The 18,193-nt window shown below is 44.3% G+C and overlaps 1 protein-coding gene across 2 annotated transcripts in view; it reads right to left on the bottom strand.

The window, feature by feature from the left end:
- Positions 1 to 18,193, bottom strand: part of LOC118367617 (DENN domain-containing protein 4B-like) — a 37,847-nt gene that overhangs the window by 18,321 nt on the left and 1,333 nt on the right. For both annotated transcript variants that reach the window (XM_052494433.1, XM_052494434.1), the window contains exons 2-5: positions 1,446 to 1,763; positions 679 to 931; positions 493 to 562; positions 124 to 293 (exon numbers count right to left, since the gene is read on the bottom strand). In XM_052494433.1, coding sequence (XP_052350393.1) covers positions 124 to 293; positions 493 to 562; positions 679 to 931; positions 1,446 to 1,744 — 792 coding nt within the window. In that variant the 5' untranslated portion in view covers positions 1,745 to 1,763. The remainder of the gene's footprint in view (positions 1 to 123; positions 294 to 492; positions 563 to 678; positions 932 to 1,445; positions 1,764 to 18,193) is intronic.

Below are 18,193 nucleotides of genomic sequence, written 5' to 3'. Positions count from 1 at the left end.
CTAAACCGGTGACTTGCATATAGAGAACCTTCCTACACAGCTTAGCACATCACCCAATGGATTCAACAGCTCAGCCACTGTGCAGTGTTAGAGTGTGTGTGAGAGGGAGGCAGGTGGACCCACCTTGTCGCCACAGGCGCTGGTGAGGACGAAGGTAGAGAAGACAGGGAGCTGGTACTTGGTGTTGAGGGGCCAGCTCTCCACCGTCACACCCATGGGCAGACAGAACATAGGCACAGACTCTGGCAGGGGGAACGACTCCACGTCCGCTTCAGGATACCGACTGATCAGACCTGGGAAACAGAGACAGACGGTTAATAAAAAGTACCATTTTGATTAGTGACGACAGAGATACTTTTATTTTTGGTAGATCTTCTAAATGTCTTTAATTATGAAAAAGTAGGTCAATATGACTCTGTTTAGAACGCCACATATGGCGACGCAGCAGAATGAGTGCTGTGATACCATCAGAATGGAACAGTCTACACTCACCTGCTTCATAGACTAGGGCGTTGGCTTTGGCTACAGCTCTCTTGTAGCACAGGTATAAGGCTGGACCCCACTGTGGAGCCAAAACAACAAAGCACAGTGAGAGAGAGAGGGATGGAGGGAGAGCGAGAGAGATTAAGAATTAAGTTTTAAAAAATAGAGTAGAAAAACAGAGCTCTTCAAACGCACTATGCCAGTGTTGAGGTTCTTCTCCACCCGGCAGAAGGTGTGGGGGGCCACCTCCCCCTTGCTGGGCAGCAGGAGGGAGATGTCTGTGACCCCCAGGGTGTGGAGGGCCTGGGACTCTGGGGCCCGGCGGTAGGTCAGGAAGGTGCGGTGGGTGGCAGGCCCCCCGGAGCTCAGGCTGGCTGAGCGGCTGTAGGGGGTGGTCTCGATCACATTCCAGCCCTGCTTCACCACCTCTTTGCCCTCGTACAGCACCCTGCGGACCGGGGGAGGGGGCAGAGTCAGGACAATGAGTCAGTCAATGTCACTAGTTACCCAGTTCACAGAAACCAATTTCTATCACTCAATCAAGGAAAGCTTTTCTTTTCATGTTTAAGAAGACATCACACACTTTGTCCAGAATTAATGTATCATGTGACGTGCATAGCTCTTTCATTAAATAATCAATGGGTATATATACAATTACATTTTGCAGTCATGTATGGCTTGGCCAGACATACTTAATTGAATGACTATGGCAGTTTAGGGCTACATAACAATAGCATACAATAAAAGCTTTGTGGTCACACGTACATGGTTACAGCATGCAGTATGTCAATAATTGCATAATGCAAGCTCAAACCTATGTTATGCATTAGCTATAGTATGTGAACTCCAGTCGGTGAACTCCAAGAATCATGCATAGCTTTAAATTGATGTTGTGGCTAATGTCTGACTCCAGCACACAGAATAGAATGAATTTTTTTTTCATCACTGCTGGAGTGTCTCACCCGAGGTCGAGGATGGGTGGCTTGTCATGCCCACGGCGGTAACACAGGTACATGTGGGGGTTGTTGATGAGTCCGGCGCTCAGCCCGGCCGGGTGGCCCCCCTGGGTCTTCTCGATGCAGGTGAAGCCCTCGGGCACCTCCTCCCCCAAGCCCCGGGCGATCACCGCCAGGTCTATGACCGGCTCCACCACCCGGCCCCCTCTCTGCTGGCCCTCTTCGTCCAGTGGGGCCGAGCCCCCCGGAGCCAGCCCTGCCACCACAAAGTAGTCCACTAGCTGGGGGCATTTCTCCTCCGTCATGCCGCCTGTCTGCCAACTTCTGTGGAGAGGGAGGGAGAGGGGGAGAAAAAGAGAAGGAGAAGTAGAGGGAGGGGAACCAAGGTGAGATTGTGCAATCTCGTTTATGTAAACATACAACTGGCTGAACAGTTGATGAATAATGGATTTCTTCCGTCCGACAGTCTTATAGAAACATAACCTTATTATCCAGACAGACAATATTTGGTTCTCATCATTGGCAGTAGATCAACAACCAGGACAGTGATAACAATATCACTGCATGTGGATGCACACACAGTCCCACACACAAATATTTATTTTTGACTCAAAGGCCTTTAGTCATTCTCATTTCATACAGATATGACCAGTCTAAGAGGTCAACAATAAGCTGCTGAGTTCTGCTGAGAGGGGAGATCCCACCAATTACCACTCACCCATTAGTTTAGTTAGTTTATTTCAGTATACATGGCAACTAAAAGTTGGATTTCATATGCATCAGGAAATACAACAAGAAAACAAAAATGTGATACAGTTGGCAAATCAAGAAAGTTCAGAAGTCATGGATGGGATCCGGCTTGTTGTTGCTCTTTGGATGGTCAGCGGAAGTCCGTAGCCTCAGCAGCATAGCGCACACCCCTCCATTACCAACTTCCTCTCCGTCGGTTGGGCTTCGTAGATAAGCCTAACCCTTTGTAGATGCCACTCCTGCCACTGGCGCACAGGCTCACCATACATTTTGTGCCAGTCAGAGGAGTGGACAACCTTCACTACTGCAAGCCATCTCTGCTAATGCAGTCCTATTTGCTTCTGCAGTGTTGCGGTATTCAAAGCTAGCTATTTAAAGCTAGCTAGCTAGTTATTTAAAGCTAGCTAGCTAGTTAACATTGATAGTTTGGTAAACCAAACCAACCAACACGTCAAATCTAATTAAAAACTGATTTAAAAAATGATTCAGCAAATTATTAGAAACAAATCATGTGGATGAAAAGTCAATAAAACATTTTTATCATAAGGGGCCATTCACATGAATGTAATTTTCCCCTCTGGATTCCCTCTCCAATCATTTCAGAGGGAGCATTAGTCTAGAACAGCATTTATACGGGATGGATAGGCCATCCTCACAGAGCGGATGAGTCGTTTAGTCTCGACTGTTAGGAAGACAGGACAGTGTGTTGCCTTTTTATTTCCACTGTTTTAATTGTTTTATTTCACCTTTATTTAACCAGGTAGGCTAGTTGAGAAGAAGTTCTCATTTACAACTGCGACCAGGCCAAGATAAAGCATAGCAGTGTGAACAGACAACACAGAGTTACACATGGAGTAAACAATTAACAAGTCAATAACACAGTAGAAAAAAAAGGGGAGTCTATATGCATTGTGTGCAAAAGGCATGAGGAGGTAGGGGAATAATTACAATTTAGCAGATTAACACTGGAGTGATAAATGATCAGATGGTCATGGGCAGGTAGAGATATTGGTGTGCAAAAGAGCAGAAAAGTAAATAAATAAAAACAGTATCGGGATGAGGTAGGTAAATTGGGTGGGCTATTTTCCGATGGACTATGTACAGCTGCAGCGATCAGTTAGCTGCTCAGATAGCAGGTGTTTAAAGTTGGTGAGGGAGATAAGTCAAACTGTGCTTAGTTACAAAATGAATGTGTGATTAAACTAAAAGTGCACTGAGCATGGAGGGGAGAGTTGGAGGGCATAAAAATAGGATGCTGTTGTGTCACAGTCAGTAGAAACTGTACCAGTAAACCCCTCTTATGTAACCTAGGCACTCCCCCTCTCTCTCTTTCGCTCTCTGCAACCAGCCCAACGTTTTCCTCTTGTTCTTTCTAGTCGTAATAGGCTTGGGATGACTGGGGGTTTGCTTTGTGCTGTCAATCTGTTGCTCTCTGATAAAGCACTGATAGAACTGCTTTTCAGGAATTCCCAGAACGAGAGAGCAGAGTCATTAGAATGAACAGAAATTAGGCTAACGAAAGGTGTAGCCTGCTACCAGGTACGCTTGAGACTAGTAGCCTACTGTAGTTAGCACATCTAACATGTAAGAGTACTATACATGCCTAGAGAGTGAGAGAATGACTAAAAGGGCCTTGAAAAAGTGAGAGTAGAGGAAATCGATGCAGGTTGGGCTCCAAAGGTTAACTGGCAAACAGGAAGTGGCCACTGGCAGCCTGTTTCCTGTTATATTCCAAGAGTTCCTCAGTAGCTTCCTAGTGACACTGGAGCATGGTGACACTTCTTCAGGGGGGAAATTATGACAGGACACAGGAGGTGGTAATATACAGTGATGACAAAATGACTATTTTTTGTTGTTTAACTGTAGATAGATATTTGATGGATGTATTTGCTCTTTGTTTTGGTTGTGTTTCAGATCATTTTGTGCCCAATAGAAATGAATGTTAAATAATGTAGTGTGTCATTTTGGAGTCACTTTTATTGTAAATAAGAATAGAACATATTTCTGAACACTTCTACATTAATGTGTATGCTCGCATGATTACGGAAAATCCTGAATGAATTGTGAATAATGTTGAGAGAGAAAGTTAGACGCACAAATGTAATACCCAATAACGCTAACCTCTCCTGTTATTGTAATGTTGACAGGGTAGTACATCTTCAGGGTATGATATTTGCGCGTCTAACTTTCTCTCTCAACATTATTCACAATTCATTCAGGATTGTCCGTAATCATGCTAGCATCCAAATTTCATCCAATTTCTAAACGGTTCCCCCGATATGTATTAAAATAGCCTCAGTCTGCACTTTAACCTCAGTGTCATTGTATCATTTCAAATCCAGTGCTGGAGTACAGAACCAAAACAGCAAAACATGTATTACTGTCAAAGGTTTGAGTATTATTATCTTATGAAAATGAATATTTCAGTGCAGAATTTGATTGCAAAACAACCACACCAGTATAACGGATCTGTTAGGCCCTAAGGCCTACAATGGTACTATAATAAAAGGGTGTTGCCCTGCTGGGAACTTATCAAGGACACTGAACCTCAGGGTCTTCCAGAAATTGCTGATGTAGGCTAATAATTGTTGGTTCCCTTTTCATAATACCCTACGTACATGGTAACGTGCACTGTCTCTCTCTGACACCCACGCTTGCGTTCGCGAATGTACACACAAAACACACACACTGGAAAACCCCTTTTGACTACTGAATTGCCCCAATGTCCAACATGTCTTAATATTGGTCACAATCCTTGCAACTGCAAGTCATTTCAATATCCTTGTCAACATAACTGAGAAATGAATTCATTGAAATTGTCAGTAGTTTGAGCGAGAAAGCAAGCGAGAGCAAGAGAGAGCGAGCTCTGGAACTAGAGCGCCCACATCCTGACAAGAGGCTTTTGAAGTCCCATTCGTATGAAACCCAGTGCATCATAGATATAGAATTGAATACGCCATATTTAAACAAGCAACAAGAGAGCAGTAAAGGTCTTATTCCCCAGAATTGCACCGTGTCTGACAGTGCCCTTCAGCCTGGAAGCAGTGGACCACCACCACCATGATCACACGAGCTGAATGTGAAGTATTGGACCATGGCCTACTATGGAACGGGAGAAGTGGAGCTAAGAAGAGGGGTTGTTTTAGTCTGTCATTCTGCAGAAATGACATAAGATTCAAACAAGTTGAGCACATGAATTCAGGTCGCTACCCACTTCTCCATCTAGTCTGTACTGCATCTTGAACTTATCAGCCAGCTGTTTTTCCAGATAATAATTTACTGATGTGATTATTCAGTGGGGTGATACAATACTTAAACACAGAAAACAAAGTGTGTTGTGTGCTGCCTGAGAGTTCACCAAGAATTCATTGAGAAACAGTGGCTTACGCAATTTGTCAAAATAGGCTAGCTAATGCTCAGAAACAAAACTCAATTGAAAGCCTTCCAGCAACTCGCATCATACCTCAACCTCCTCAGAACAGTAGCTTCAAACAAGCAGGAAATAAAAAGAGCCGCAAGATATTTAAAAACAGGTCGTGGGTTTGGTTCTTCTTTTAATTCACCTGCTTTTGTTGAGCACCAGCCAGGAAAGGCTTGAATATATATTTCCACACGATTATAAACCTCTAACGCAAGCTACTGAGGACTGAGTCATCTCAATGAATGTTTGAGGAAAGGAGAGATTCCCTACCTTACGTAGGTTAAATCCCCATATCAGTCAAATATAGCAGTTACTTATAGCTCACTGTGTATGTGTGTGTGAATTACAGAGTAGCCTTGCCTCCAACGGATCGAGAAGAGTTATTTCTGAGCCAGTGGAGTGACAACACTCAACCCGCGCCCTCACATCTCTCCAGGTGTGAGCTCGTGATAAGAACACCCCAAACGGACAAGGAGAGCTCTGTTCATGCTTGGCAGCTAGAAATCCTGCCCCCGAACTGGCAGACTGGCCCTCTCACTCTTCCTATACAGCAGGTTCTCAAACTCCTGACATGTTTGAGAATGTGTGAAATTGTGTGTGTGAAGAGGGGCTACACGCATCATTTCACACGTCAACATTCCTTCATGGATTTGTCAATATTACCCTTGAAAGTACTGATTTTTACTGTGTGTTATGCAATAGCTGGGGCAACATTGACATTACAAAATTGTGGAGATCTAAAAAAAAATGTTTAAACTCCCAGATAATTTCAAATACTCACCACAGCACTCACAAAATGTATTTTAAATACAGCAGAAATGTACAGTGCTAACAGCTGTTACAAATACTTGTATCTTGCAACTTAATGCAAAACATTCTTCCTCAAAATATGCTTGCCAGATGATTTACCTGTCTAAACAATGCTTAAGATAAAGTTGTTAGGGATGAATGCTGCCCAGAGGCAGTGCCTTTGTGCTTGTCAGAATGCTGCTGCCCATAGCTGGCCTTCAACCAGAGCCACAGCTAGTGACAGAGGAGGTATTCAGGGTCGCTCTTCCCAGCGAGATGATGCTGGAAGTCAGCGACGGGGAGAGAGATGTCTGGTAGCTGGTACAACCACGCCCACACAAACTCAGGGGCATCACCACAATACCACCCTAAAATGGAGGCCCGGACAGCCCACAAAGCTCCTTTTGTGTGCACGGGGCAAGCACGTGATGATGTTAAGAGGGGAAATACATTCACACACACACACAGTGAACAGAGTGAGGCCCAGAGGGGAGTACTGCACCACAATGGTCATTTCACAAGCTCACCACGATAAATAGCATTATCCAAAGCGTTGACAGTGGGAAAAGTACATTATCACACACTGTTTACCAAAGACCACAACTCTGACTTAACAGAGCTGCCTGGAGCAAAATGTAGGCCTAGAAGAGCGATAGTGAAGCCTTCCATTAGTGTGAACTTAACTTGAAGGGTATGATGATTAAATACTGTAGGGTGGTGGGGGGACAAATCCTTCTCTGTCCAATCAGCATGTTGTTATGAAGGTGATCTTGGCCCATTAGACCACTGAAGAGAAGGCATGATGACCTACAGCAGTGTTTTTGGAAGTTATCAGGATTCGACAAGCTATGCTTCTCCTTCTCGGAGTAAGTACTTAACTAAAACTAGCACTAGAGGGTAGACTAAAATTTGTGTGAGATCATCGGATTTACGAGTAAGTGACATCTCATGGGCCAGTGCCAGTCCACAGTCCAGGGGTTGGGAAACACTTATTGACACCTCTAGATGACACATGACACATGATGTCTTGCTGATGTTGCAACACAGACTGGCAGAACTTAAGGATCAGGGAGCAAGAGTGTCTTCGATGTGGATAACTTCCAGAGTTGATCCTTGATAATGCTTTGATCAATCTAAATGCCATCCACAATTCAATTCAGGAAACTTGATACATGCAACTACAGAGGGAAAGGTTAGTCATTTCAGTGGGAAAGGTTAGTCATTTCACTTACTCCAAAAAAGCACGACTTGGCCTACTTGGTCTCAATTCTCAACCTCAAACAAAATGTATTCCTCTGCTAGTCACTCTCCTCCTACTCACTTTCCTAGGCCATAAACTAAAAGGGTTTGAGAACAAAACCAACACAGAGATCCTCTCAGGCTGGCTGCATGGTCCCCTGACCACATCAAAACGCAACATTGTCCAGGGTGTCTGAATTCACCCTGGTAATACCTCAGGGCAAGGAAGACACACCACTCTAAAGACCACAGAAAATTCTAATAACAGTTCTGGTTGGTTAACCCAAAGTCATAGAGCCAAACAGATTCCGAGGTCTCGGTGGCCCTAACACCAGGGTTCATGCCACAAGCGCTGTTAATTCCCCTCCAGCAGCATCCATCAAGCCATGTGGCTGGCACTGTCTCTGACTATCAGCACTCCTGAAAGCAACACATCTGCCACGCTGATCCTCAACACTGGAGCTCCCCAGGGGAGCGTGCTCAGTCCCCTCCTGTACTCCCTGTTCACCCACGACTGCATGGCCAGGCACGACACCAATACCATCATTAAGTTTGCAGACGACATAAGTGGTAGGCCTGATCACCGACAATGACGAGACAGCCTATAGGGAGGAGGTCAGAGACCTGGCCGGGTGGTGCCAGAATAACAACCTATCCCTCAATGTAACCAAGACTAAGGAGATGATTGTGGACAACAGGAAAAGGAGCACCGAGCACACCCCCATTCTCATCGATGGGGCTGTAGTGGAGCAGGTCTAGAGCTTCAAGTTCTTGGTATCCACATCAACAACAAACTACAATGGTCCAAACACACCAAGACAGTCGTGAAGAGGGCACGACAAAACCTATTCCCCTTCAGGAAACTAAAAAGATTTGGCATGGGTCCTGAGATCCTCAAAAGGTTCAACAGCTGCAACATCGAGAGCATCCTGACCGGTTGTATCACTGCCTGGTATGGCAAGTGCTCGGCCTCCGACCGCAAAGCACTTCAGAGGGTAGTGCGTACGGCCCAGTACATCACTGGGGCAAAGCTGCCTGCCTGCCATCCAGGACCTCTACACCAGGCGATGCTAGAGGAAGGCCTTAAAAATTGTCATAGACTGTTCTCTCTACTACCGCATGGCAAATGGTACCGGAGTGCCAAGTCTAGGACAAAAAGGCTTCTCAACAGTGTTTACCCCCAAGCCATAAGACTCCTGAACAGGTAACCAAATGGTTACCCGGACTATTTGCATTGTGTTCCCACCCAACCCCTCTTTTACGCTGCTGCTACTCTCTGTTTATCTTATATGCATAGTCACGTTAACTATACGTTCATGTACATACTACCTCAATTGGCCCGACCAACCAGTGCTCCCGCACATTGGCCAACCGGGCTATCTGCATTGTGTCCCACCACCTGCCAACCCCTCTCTTTACGCTACTGCTACTCTCTGTTAATCATATATGCAAAGTCACTTTAACAATACCTACATGTACATACTACCTCAATAAGCCTGACTAACCGGTGTCTGTATATAGCCTTGCTACTCTTATTTTCAAATGTCTTTTCACTGTTGTTTTATTTTACTTACCTACACACACCTTTTTTCTCACTATTGGTTAGAGCCTGAAAGTAAGCATTTCACTACGCCTGTTGTATTCGGGACACGTGACATATAAACTTTGATTTGATTATTTCAAACGACGCTTCTATTTAAAGCCTGCTCAGAGTCGGTTCTGCCTCTAATAAAGAGACCTGCTTCAGACAGCTTCAGCAGCTCTCGTCTTCTCTCTCTGTTGTTGCTGAAGTATTAGAATTCAAATTCAAACGTCTCCAGGTATTGGTGTGATAACTGACTAGCACTTCAACAAACAGCAGCTTCTCAGGATTTCTGGAAAACTGTCTCCCGTGGTTAGCCTATTGCCAAACAACATGGGAAAAGCCGACAGACCTAACTGTTGAAATGGGAGAGAAATGACAGACACTTGAAGGAGATTAAGATATCTAAAGTTATAAATATCCAAGACTCCCTACTGGGAGAGGCTGAGAGCATCATGAAAGGCACTTCAGTCAATGCTGGCTTAAGTTTACAATATGATGCACCAACCAACTGTCTCATTATCTCGATTTTGTATAGTATCCATGAAAATAAAGTGTCCGTAATTTTTTTTAGACGCTAGAACCAAGATGTATCCATCCACATTTAGCAGTAGGTAGGGTACTAGACAATGTTAGAGATTTTGGTGTGGGCAATTGCCAATAATTGTGATAGGTCTTCCAATACCTATCTTTTCCTTGTTGTGATGCACTGGGCTTTTACCTAACCCCTATGGTAATGTGGCTAAAGTGTTTATGCTAGTTTAGTGGATAGAAGGAGGGACCGACCGTGCCTTTAGCTGGCAGAGATGGAGTTTGGAAAGAGAAAGGAAGAATGAACTACAGGCTGTATGTAGCAAGAGAACTGGATCTCTGTGTGTACGACAGGGGGGAATAGGCGCAAAGTGTGTGCGTATTTGTGTAGGTGACACACTGACGGTTGCCATATTCAGCTAGGGCTGACAGAAAGTATGAGCAGAGGAAGAGAGTATTGAAGGGACAGATGACAGGGCAGTGGCAGAGAGCATGATAGACAGAAAGAGAAAAGGAGAGGAAGGAAGTGTAGAGGTTTATTTTGAGGCGTCGCCAGGTTTGATTTAGCAAGCACAAGTGGGATGGTCATTACATTACAGTGGACAATATAATCCCTGACATTGAACGAGGTGGACTATAAAAGTGGCTGGCTGGTGCAGTGTTGGTTGTGTTTGAGGCTGTGTGAGTGTGTGCATATAACTGATATTCATGCATTTCCCTACTATTTCCCTACTAAAACATAATTTCTCCTCTTTGTGTTGCATAACGCAGCATACAGTAGTCCAACATATTACACACAGTATGAGTCTTAAGTGATGCTCTGTTATGAAAACAGTCATTTGTACTGCGTTAGCCATACAGGATGCAAGTGAAAAGAGGAGACATCCATCGCAAATGGTTACATAATCTTGACATTGGCCGTTTGCCAATGGAGCTGAAGGCTATAGAGCTGTTCTCAGAGCTAATCAGAGTGTATGCGAGTGCAGACGACCCAACAGTTGCAATACAGGGCTAAGCATTGTGAACCAGGCCCTAAAGCACAGTGTATAATGCTGCTGTTACAGCAGTACAAAGGAGAGATTCTTGAACAGGTGACAGACTGGCTGACTGTTACTAAGTCTGTTTCTTCAACAACATCAGGTTTGCTTTTAGGAGTGACCCTGTATGAGAGGAGAGGGGCTGACACGACACACAGTTTCAGGCTTACAAGAGGAGTTGCATGAGTTTCAACGGCCTCCCAACCTGACTTCGTTGTGGAGTATGGAGATAGGAATAACAAATAGGCTGCACCTGGACTCCACCAGAAGTAGACCCAACCTGCATCATCCCACAAACCTACTCACTTCATATTCTCCCAACACTACCCCCACTTCCAAATCTGATATTCAGTAGTTGGATGACATGCCACTTCCTCAGATTGTATTATTTCTTTCTGGCAGCTGCCTAAGCACTTTCAACACGCAAATGTAAGACCTCGTTCCTCTTTTCTTATGATGACGAGGGGGGGCCATACACATCTGGGAAGGACTCTAGCCTTTGCTCAGAATCAAATCAAATTTGATTTGTCACGTGCCAAATACAACAAGCATCACCATGAATTTTTCAAATGTTACCTTTATTTAACTAGGCAAGTAATTTAAGAACACATTCTTACTTTCAATGACGGCCTAGGAACAGTGGGTTAACTGCCTTGTTCAGAGGCAGAACAGATAAAAATATATATATATATATATATATATATATATATATATATATATAGAGAGAGAGAGAGAGATCAAATCCCAGAGCTGACAATATTAAAAAAATCTCTCTCTCCCTATATATATATATATATAGGGAGAGAGAGATTTTTTTAAATATTGTCAGCTCTGGGATCTGATCTTGCAACCTTTCAGTTACAAGTTCAACGCTCTAACCACCAGGCTACCTGCCACCCCACTAAAATACTTACTTCCAAGGCCTTAACTAACAATGCAGTTCAAGAAATAGAGTTAATAAAATATTCACTAAATAAACTAAAGTAAAGAAAAAAATGTATTAAAAAAACTAAAACAATCAAAGTAACAAGAAATGTAGATAACAATAACGAGGCTACCGGGTCAATGTGTGGGGGTACAGGTTAGTCGAGGTCATTTGTAAAGTGACTATGCATAGATAAACAGCAAGTAGCAGCAGCATAAAAACAAAGTGTAGACAGTCTAATTAATTGTTCAGCAGTCTTATGGCTTGGGGGTAGAATCTGTTAAAGAGCCTTTTGGTCCTCGACTTGACGGTCTGGTACCACTTGCTATGCGGTAGCAGAGAGAACAGTATGACTTGGGTGACTGGAGTCTGACAATTTGTTGGTCCTTCCTCTGACACCGCCTAGTATATAGGTCCTGGATGTACTGGACCATACGCACTAGCCTCTGTAGTGCCTTACGGTTAGATGCTGAGCAGTTGCCATACTAGGCAGTGATGCAACCGGTCAGGATGCTCTCGATGGTGCAGCTGTAAAACTTTGAGGATCTGGGGACCCATGCCAAATCTTTTTAGTCTTCTTCACAACTGTCTTGGTGTTTTTGGACCATGATAGTTTGTTGGTGATGTGGATACTAAGGGAATTGAAGCTCTCAACCCACTCCACTTCAGTCCCGTCGATGTCAATGGGGGCCTGTTCGGCCCTCCTATTCCTGTAGTCCAGGAACTCCTTTGTCTTGCTCACATTGAGAAAGAGGTTGTTGACCTGGCACCACACTGCCAGGTTTCTGATCTCCTCCCTATAGGCTATCTCATCGTTGTCAGAGATCAGGCCTACCATGGTTGTATCGTCAGCAAACGTGATGGTGTTGGAGTCATGTTTGGCCACGCAGTTGTGGGTGAACAGGGAGTACAGGAAGGGACTAAGCACGAACCTCTGAGGGGCCCCAGTGTTGAATCAGCGTGGCAGATGTGTTGTTGCCTACCCTTACCACCTGGGGGCAGGAATTCCAGGATCAAGAGGGAGGTGTTTAATCCCAGGGTCCTTAGCTTCGTGATGACATTTGTGGGAACTATGGTGTTGAACGCTGAGCTGTAGTCAATGAACAGGATTCTCACATAGGTGTTCCTTTTGTCCAGGAGGGAAATGGCAGTGCAGAGTGCAATTGAAATTGATTCATCTGTGGATCTGTTGGGGCAGTATGCGAATAGGAGTGGGTCTAGGGTTTCTGGCATGATTGTGTTGATATGAGCCATGACCTGTCTTTCAAAGCATTTCATGGCTACTGATGTGAGTGCTAAGGGGCAGCAATAATTTAGGCAGGTTACCTTTGCTTTCTTGGGTACAGGGACTATGGTGGTCTGTTTGAAACATGTAGGAATTACAGACTCGGTCAGGGAGAGGTTGAAAATGTCAGTGAAGACACTTGGCAGTTGGTCCGTGCATGCCTTGAGTACACGTCTTGGTAATCCATCTGGCCCCGTGGCTTTGTGAATGTTGTATAAAGGACTGGCTCACATCAGCTACGGAGAGTGTGATCATACAGTCGTCTGGAACAGCTGGTGCTCTCATGCATGCTTCAGTGGTGCTTGCCTCGAAGCGAGCATAAAAGGAATTTAGCTTGTCTGGTAGGCTCGCGTCACTGCTCACGGCTGGGTTTCCATTTGTAATCAGTAATAGTTTTCAAGGCTTCCGACAAGCGTCAGAGCCGGTGTTAGTATGATTCAATTTTAGTCCAGTATTGACGCTTTGCCTGTTTGATGGTTTGTCTGAGGGCATAGCGGGATTAGCGTTCGGATTATTGTCCTGCTCATTGATAGCAGCAGCTCTAGCCTTTAGCTCGGTGTGGATGTTGCCTGTAATCCATGGCTTCTGGTTTGGAAATGTATGTAAATCAAATCAATCAAATCAAATGTTATTTGTCACATACACATGGTTAGCAGATGTTAATGCGAGTATAGCGAAATGCTTGAGCTTCTAGTTCCAACAATGCAGTAATAACCAACGAGTAATCTAGCTAACAATTCCAAAACTACTACCTTATACACACATGTGTAGGGGGATAAAGAATATGTACATAAAAATATATGAATGAGTGATGGTACAGAGCGGCATAGGCAAGATGCAGTAGATTGGTATCGAGTACAGTATATACATATGAGATGAGTATGTAAACAAAGTGGCATAGTTTAAAGTGGCTAGTGATACATGTATTACATAAAGATGCAGTAGATGATATAGAGTACAGTATATACATATGAGATAATATAATGTTTACATACCCTACATTATTTAAGTAGCATTGTTTAAAGTGGCTAGTGATATATTTTACATCAATTCCCATCAATTTCCATTATTAAAGTGGCTGGAGTTGAGTCAGTGTGTTGGCAGCAGCCACTCAACGTTAGTGGAGGATGTTTAACAGTCTGATGGCCTTGAGATAGAAGCTGTTTTTCAGTCTCTTGGTCCCAGCTTTGATGCACCTGTACTGACCTCGCCTTCTGGACGATAGCGGGGTGAACAGGCAGTGGCTCGGGTGGTTGTTGTCCTTGATGATCTTTATGGCCATCCTGTGACATCGGGTGGTGTAGGTGTCCTGGAGGGCAGGTAGTTTGCCCCCAGTGATGCGTTGTGCAGACCTCACTACCCTCTGGAGAGCCTTACGGTTGTGGGCGGAGCAGTTGCCGTACCAGGCGGTGGGTGATACAGCCCGACAGGATGCTCTCGATTGTGCCTCTGTAGAAGTTTGTGAGTGCTTTTGGTGACAAGCCGAATTTCCTCAGCCTCCTGAGGTTGAAGAGGCGCTGCTGCGCCTTCTTCACGATGCTGTCTGTGTGGGTGGACCAATTCAGTTTGTCTGTGATGTGTATGCCGAGGAACTTAAAACTTACTACCCTCTCCACTACTGTTCCATCGATGTGGATAGGGGGGTGTTCCCTCTGCTGTTTCCTGAAGTCCACAATCATCTCCTTAGTTTTGTTGACGTTGAGTGCGAGGTTATTTTCCTGACACCACACTCCGAGGGCCCTCACCTCCTCCCTGTAGGCCGTCTCGTCGTTGTTGGTAATCAAGCCAACCACTGTTGTGTCGTCCACAAACTTGATGATCGAGTTGGAGGCGTGCGTGGCCACGCAGTCGTGGGTGAACAGGGAGTACAGGAGAGGGCTCAGAACGCACCCTTGTGGGGCCCCAGTGTTAAGGATCAGCGGGGTGGAGATGTTGTCAGGAAGTCCAGTACCCAGTTGCACAGGGCGGGGTCGAGACCCAGGGTCTCGAGCTTGATGACGAGTTGAGGGTACTATGGTGTTAAATGCCAAGCTGTAGTCGATGAACAGCATTCTCACATAGGTATTCCTCTTGTCCAGATGGGTTAGGGCAGTGTGCAGTGTGGTTGAGATTGCGTCGTCTGTGGACCTATTTGGGCGGTAAGCAAATTGGAGTGGGTCTAGGGGGTCAGGTAGGGTGGAGGTGATATGGTCCTTGACTAGTCTCTCGAAGCACTTCATGATGACGGAAGTGAGTGCTACGGGCGGTAGTCGTTTAGCTCAGTTACCTTAGCTTTCTTGGGAACAGGAACAATGGTGGCCCTCTTGAAGCATGTGGGAACAGCAGACTGGGATAAGGATTGATTGAATATGTCCGTAAACACACCAGCCAGCTGGTCTGCGCATGCTCTGAGGACGCGGCTGGGGATGCCGTCTGGGCCTGCAGCCTTGCGAGGGTTAACACGTTTAAATGTTTTACTCACATCGTCTGCAGTGAAGGAGTCTGCATGTTTTGGTTGCGAGCCGTGTCAGTGGCACTGTATTGTCCTCAAAGCGGGCAAAAAAGTTATTTAGTCTGCCTGGGAGCAAGGCATCCTGGTCCATGACTGGGCTGGTTTTCTTTTTGTAATCCGTGATTGACTGTAGACCCTGCCACATACCTCGTGTCTGAGCCGTTGAATTGTCTGAGCCGTCGTCGATGCACTGATTGATGAAGCAGGTGACTGAGGTGGTATACTCCTCAATGCTATTGGATGAATCCCGAAACATATTCCAGTCTGTGCTAGCAAAACAGTCCTGTAGTGTAGCATCCGCGTCATCTGACCACTTCCGTATTGAGCGAGTCACTGGTACTTCCTGCTTTAGTTTTTGCTTGTAAGCAGGAATCAGGAGGATATAATTATGGTCAAATTTTCCAAAAATGGAGGGCGAGGGAGAATCTGTGTGACACTGGGTCATAAAGCAAGGGTCAGTGGTTTGATAAACTTGGTGAGGAATGATGCCAAATTTCACTATTGAGAAGAAATGGAATATGACTGCTGGCTGGTACGATGACATCACACTGACACCCTCCCTGTATTAGCCAACTGAACATGTCTCAAGACAAACCCTGGTTCCTCCTTCTAAACATTCCGTTTCCACTTCATTGTTATGACATTCGACATGGACCATTATATTTTGCATTAACTTACAGGCTTTTATGTAAATGTAGCACTAATGTGAAAGGTTAAGCAGAAACATACGCAATCCCTCATGCACAAAGCATAGCCTACCTCTGCAATGAGATATGATGTGAATGGGAACTGGGAGTCCTGGGAGGTAGTGTAAACACTAAAGGTGGAATGCTGAGGAGAGTAGGTAAGAAGTGAGGCACAGACTGTTGAAGACTAGGCTCTAACACTTCATGATCAGACTATACTTTGAGAATTCAGATTCTATTCAGAAATTGAAAAATAATAATTCAAAGTAAAAAGCAACCTTCAATTCTGGAATTTGAATTTCTTGACTGAATTTAAATGTAATTGACCCCCAACCCTAGTGAAAGTTATAAACACTAACAATGTGTTGCTTTGAGGTGCCTTTCTTCAAGAAACATTCCCCAGCTGTAACAAACCCCTAACAAGAGGTGACAGGTCCCAGGTGTGATCACAATCTCAGGTATCATGCAGACAGACTACTGTCTACTGACATGAGGAGGAGGAGTCTGAAAGAACACTGGAGAGCCATGGAGAGGTATATTTAGCAAAAGCTGATAGGTAGGCCTAAATGAGGACTGAGAGTACCCTCCGGAAACTATGTCCCAAATTCTACTCCTGGGCTACATTGAGTGCTTTAGATGCATGGGGGTTTTGAGAAAGTTGTCACTATGCCTTATGGGTTTTGTGACGATGGATGGAAACATAGTCAGTAGACTTTCAGTTGTGTCACAAAAAGACTTCCCCAAAGAAACACACATTATCCTGCATGACCTTGTTCATAAATGTATGGGTAAACTTTTGTGTTACAAAGTCGTTAGAGGCTATTCTTTATGAAGATCCCAAACTAGGTAGAGGAATTCAGATGGTACTGTACCAAATGCGTTTTGCTAAATCAATGCTGATTAATTAGTTGGCGCATGGTTAATCTAACCTTACACTAGTGGAAAATAAGTGACAAAGATATGGAACAATCAACAATGCAAGCCTCCGTTGTCTATGCAGAGTTGCAGCTAAGTAGGCCAGCGAGCAGCAAATAGCAGTTGCAATATTACTAATTTCATGTCAGGTAGGCTCAGTTCCTCTACTACTTAGCTAATAGCTAATCTCCATTTTAGAAATGAGTGTAAAGAAACGTATCGTCTGAACCATCTGTCCAAACCTGTGCCCACAACATCTAGATACATTTAGACAGGGTGCTTCTCTATACCAGCTCAGTACACCACAACAAAGTAGGCCCACACATCTACAGCTTATTTTCCCCTACATGAAAATCTAAGTGTGTCAAGTTGAAATCATATTTATTATATTTTGTCTGGAATTGAGTAATCTGTAAGGAATGAAAGGGCAAGAATAGACGGTGAGGATTACTGACAGCATGTCGAAATTGAGCTCAGGGGCGGCAGGTAGCCTAGTGGTAAGAGCGTTGGGCCAGTAACCGAAAGGTTGCTAGATTGAATCCCTGAACTGACAAGGTAAAAATCTGTCGTTCTGCCCCTGAACAAGTCAGTTAACCCACTGTTCCTAGGCCGTCAATGTAAATAAGAATTTGTTCTTAACTGACTTGCCTAGTTAAATGAAGGTTAAATAAAATACAAATATGACATGTGCAAATTGTTATTTTAACAACAGGGGTTTGTAACACAGAAATGTTTAAACATCAGGAACAGATAGTGAGACCATGCCATGAGACCGACACTATACACGGAGTGTACAAAACATTCCATGACAGACTGACCAGGTGAAAGCTATGATGTCACTCGTTAAATCCACTTCAATCAATGTAGATGAAGGGGAGCAGACAGATTAAAGAATAATTTAAGGCTTGAGACATGCACATCATATTCCTTGTTCAAATACACTATACTTTATTAGGTTCTAGAATCATAAAGCAACTGTTGATTTTTTTTTTTATACTGTCTGTGTGTACCACTTGAATAAAGACGAAAAATTTACTATTTTGGTCAACTCCGTAAAACAAATTCCATCAGAATGCCTGAAGATCTGATAGAATGGTTGAATA

Source organism: Oncorhynchus keta, chromosome 34, assembly GCF_023373465.1.
Source record: "Oncorhynchus keta strain PuntledgeMale-10-30-2019 chromosome 34, Oket_V2, whole genome shotgun sequence".
NCBI classification, from domain to species: Eukaryota; Metazoa; Chordata; class Actinopteri; order Salmoniformes; family Salmonidae; genus Oncorhynchus; species Oncorhynchus keta.
The sequence above is the reverse complement of the archived record's forward strand: the minus strand, read 5'-3'. Positions and strand labels throughout refer to the sequence as shown.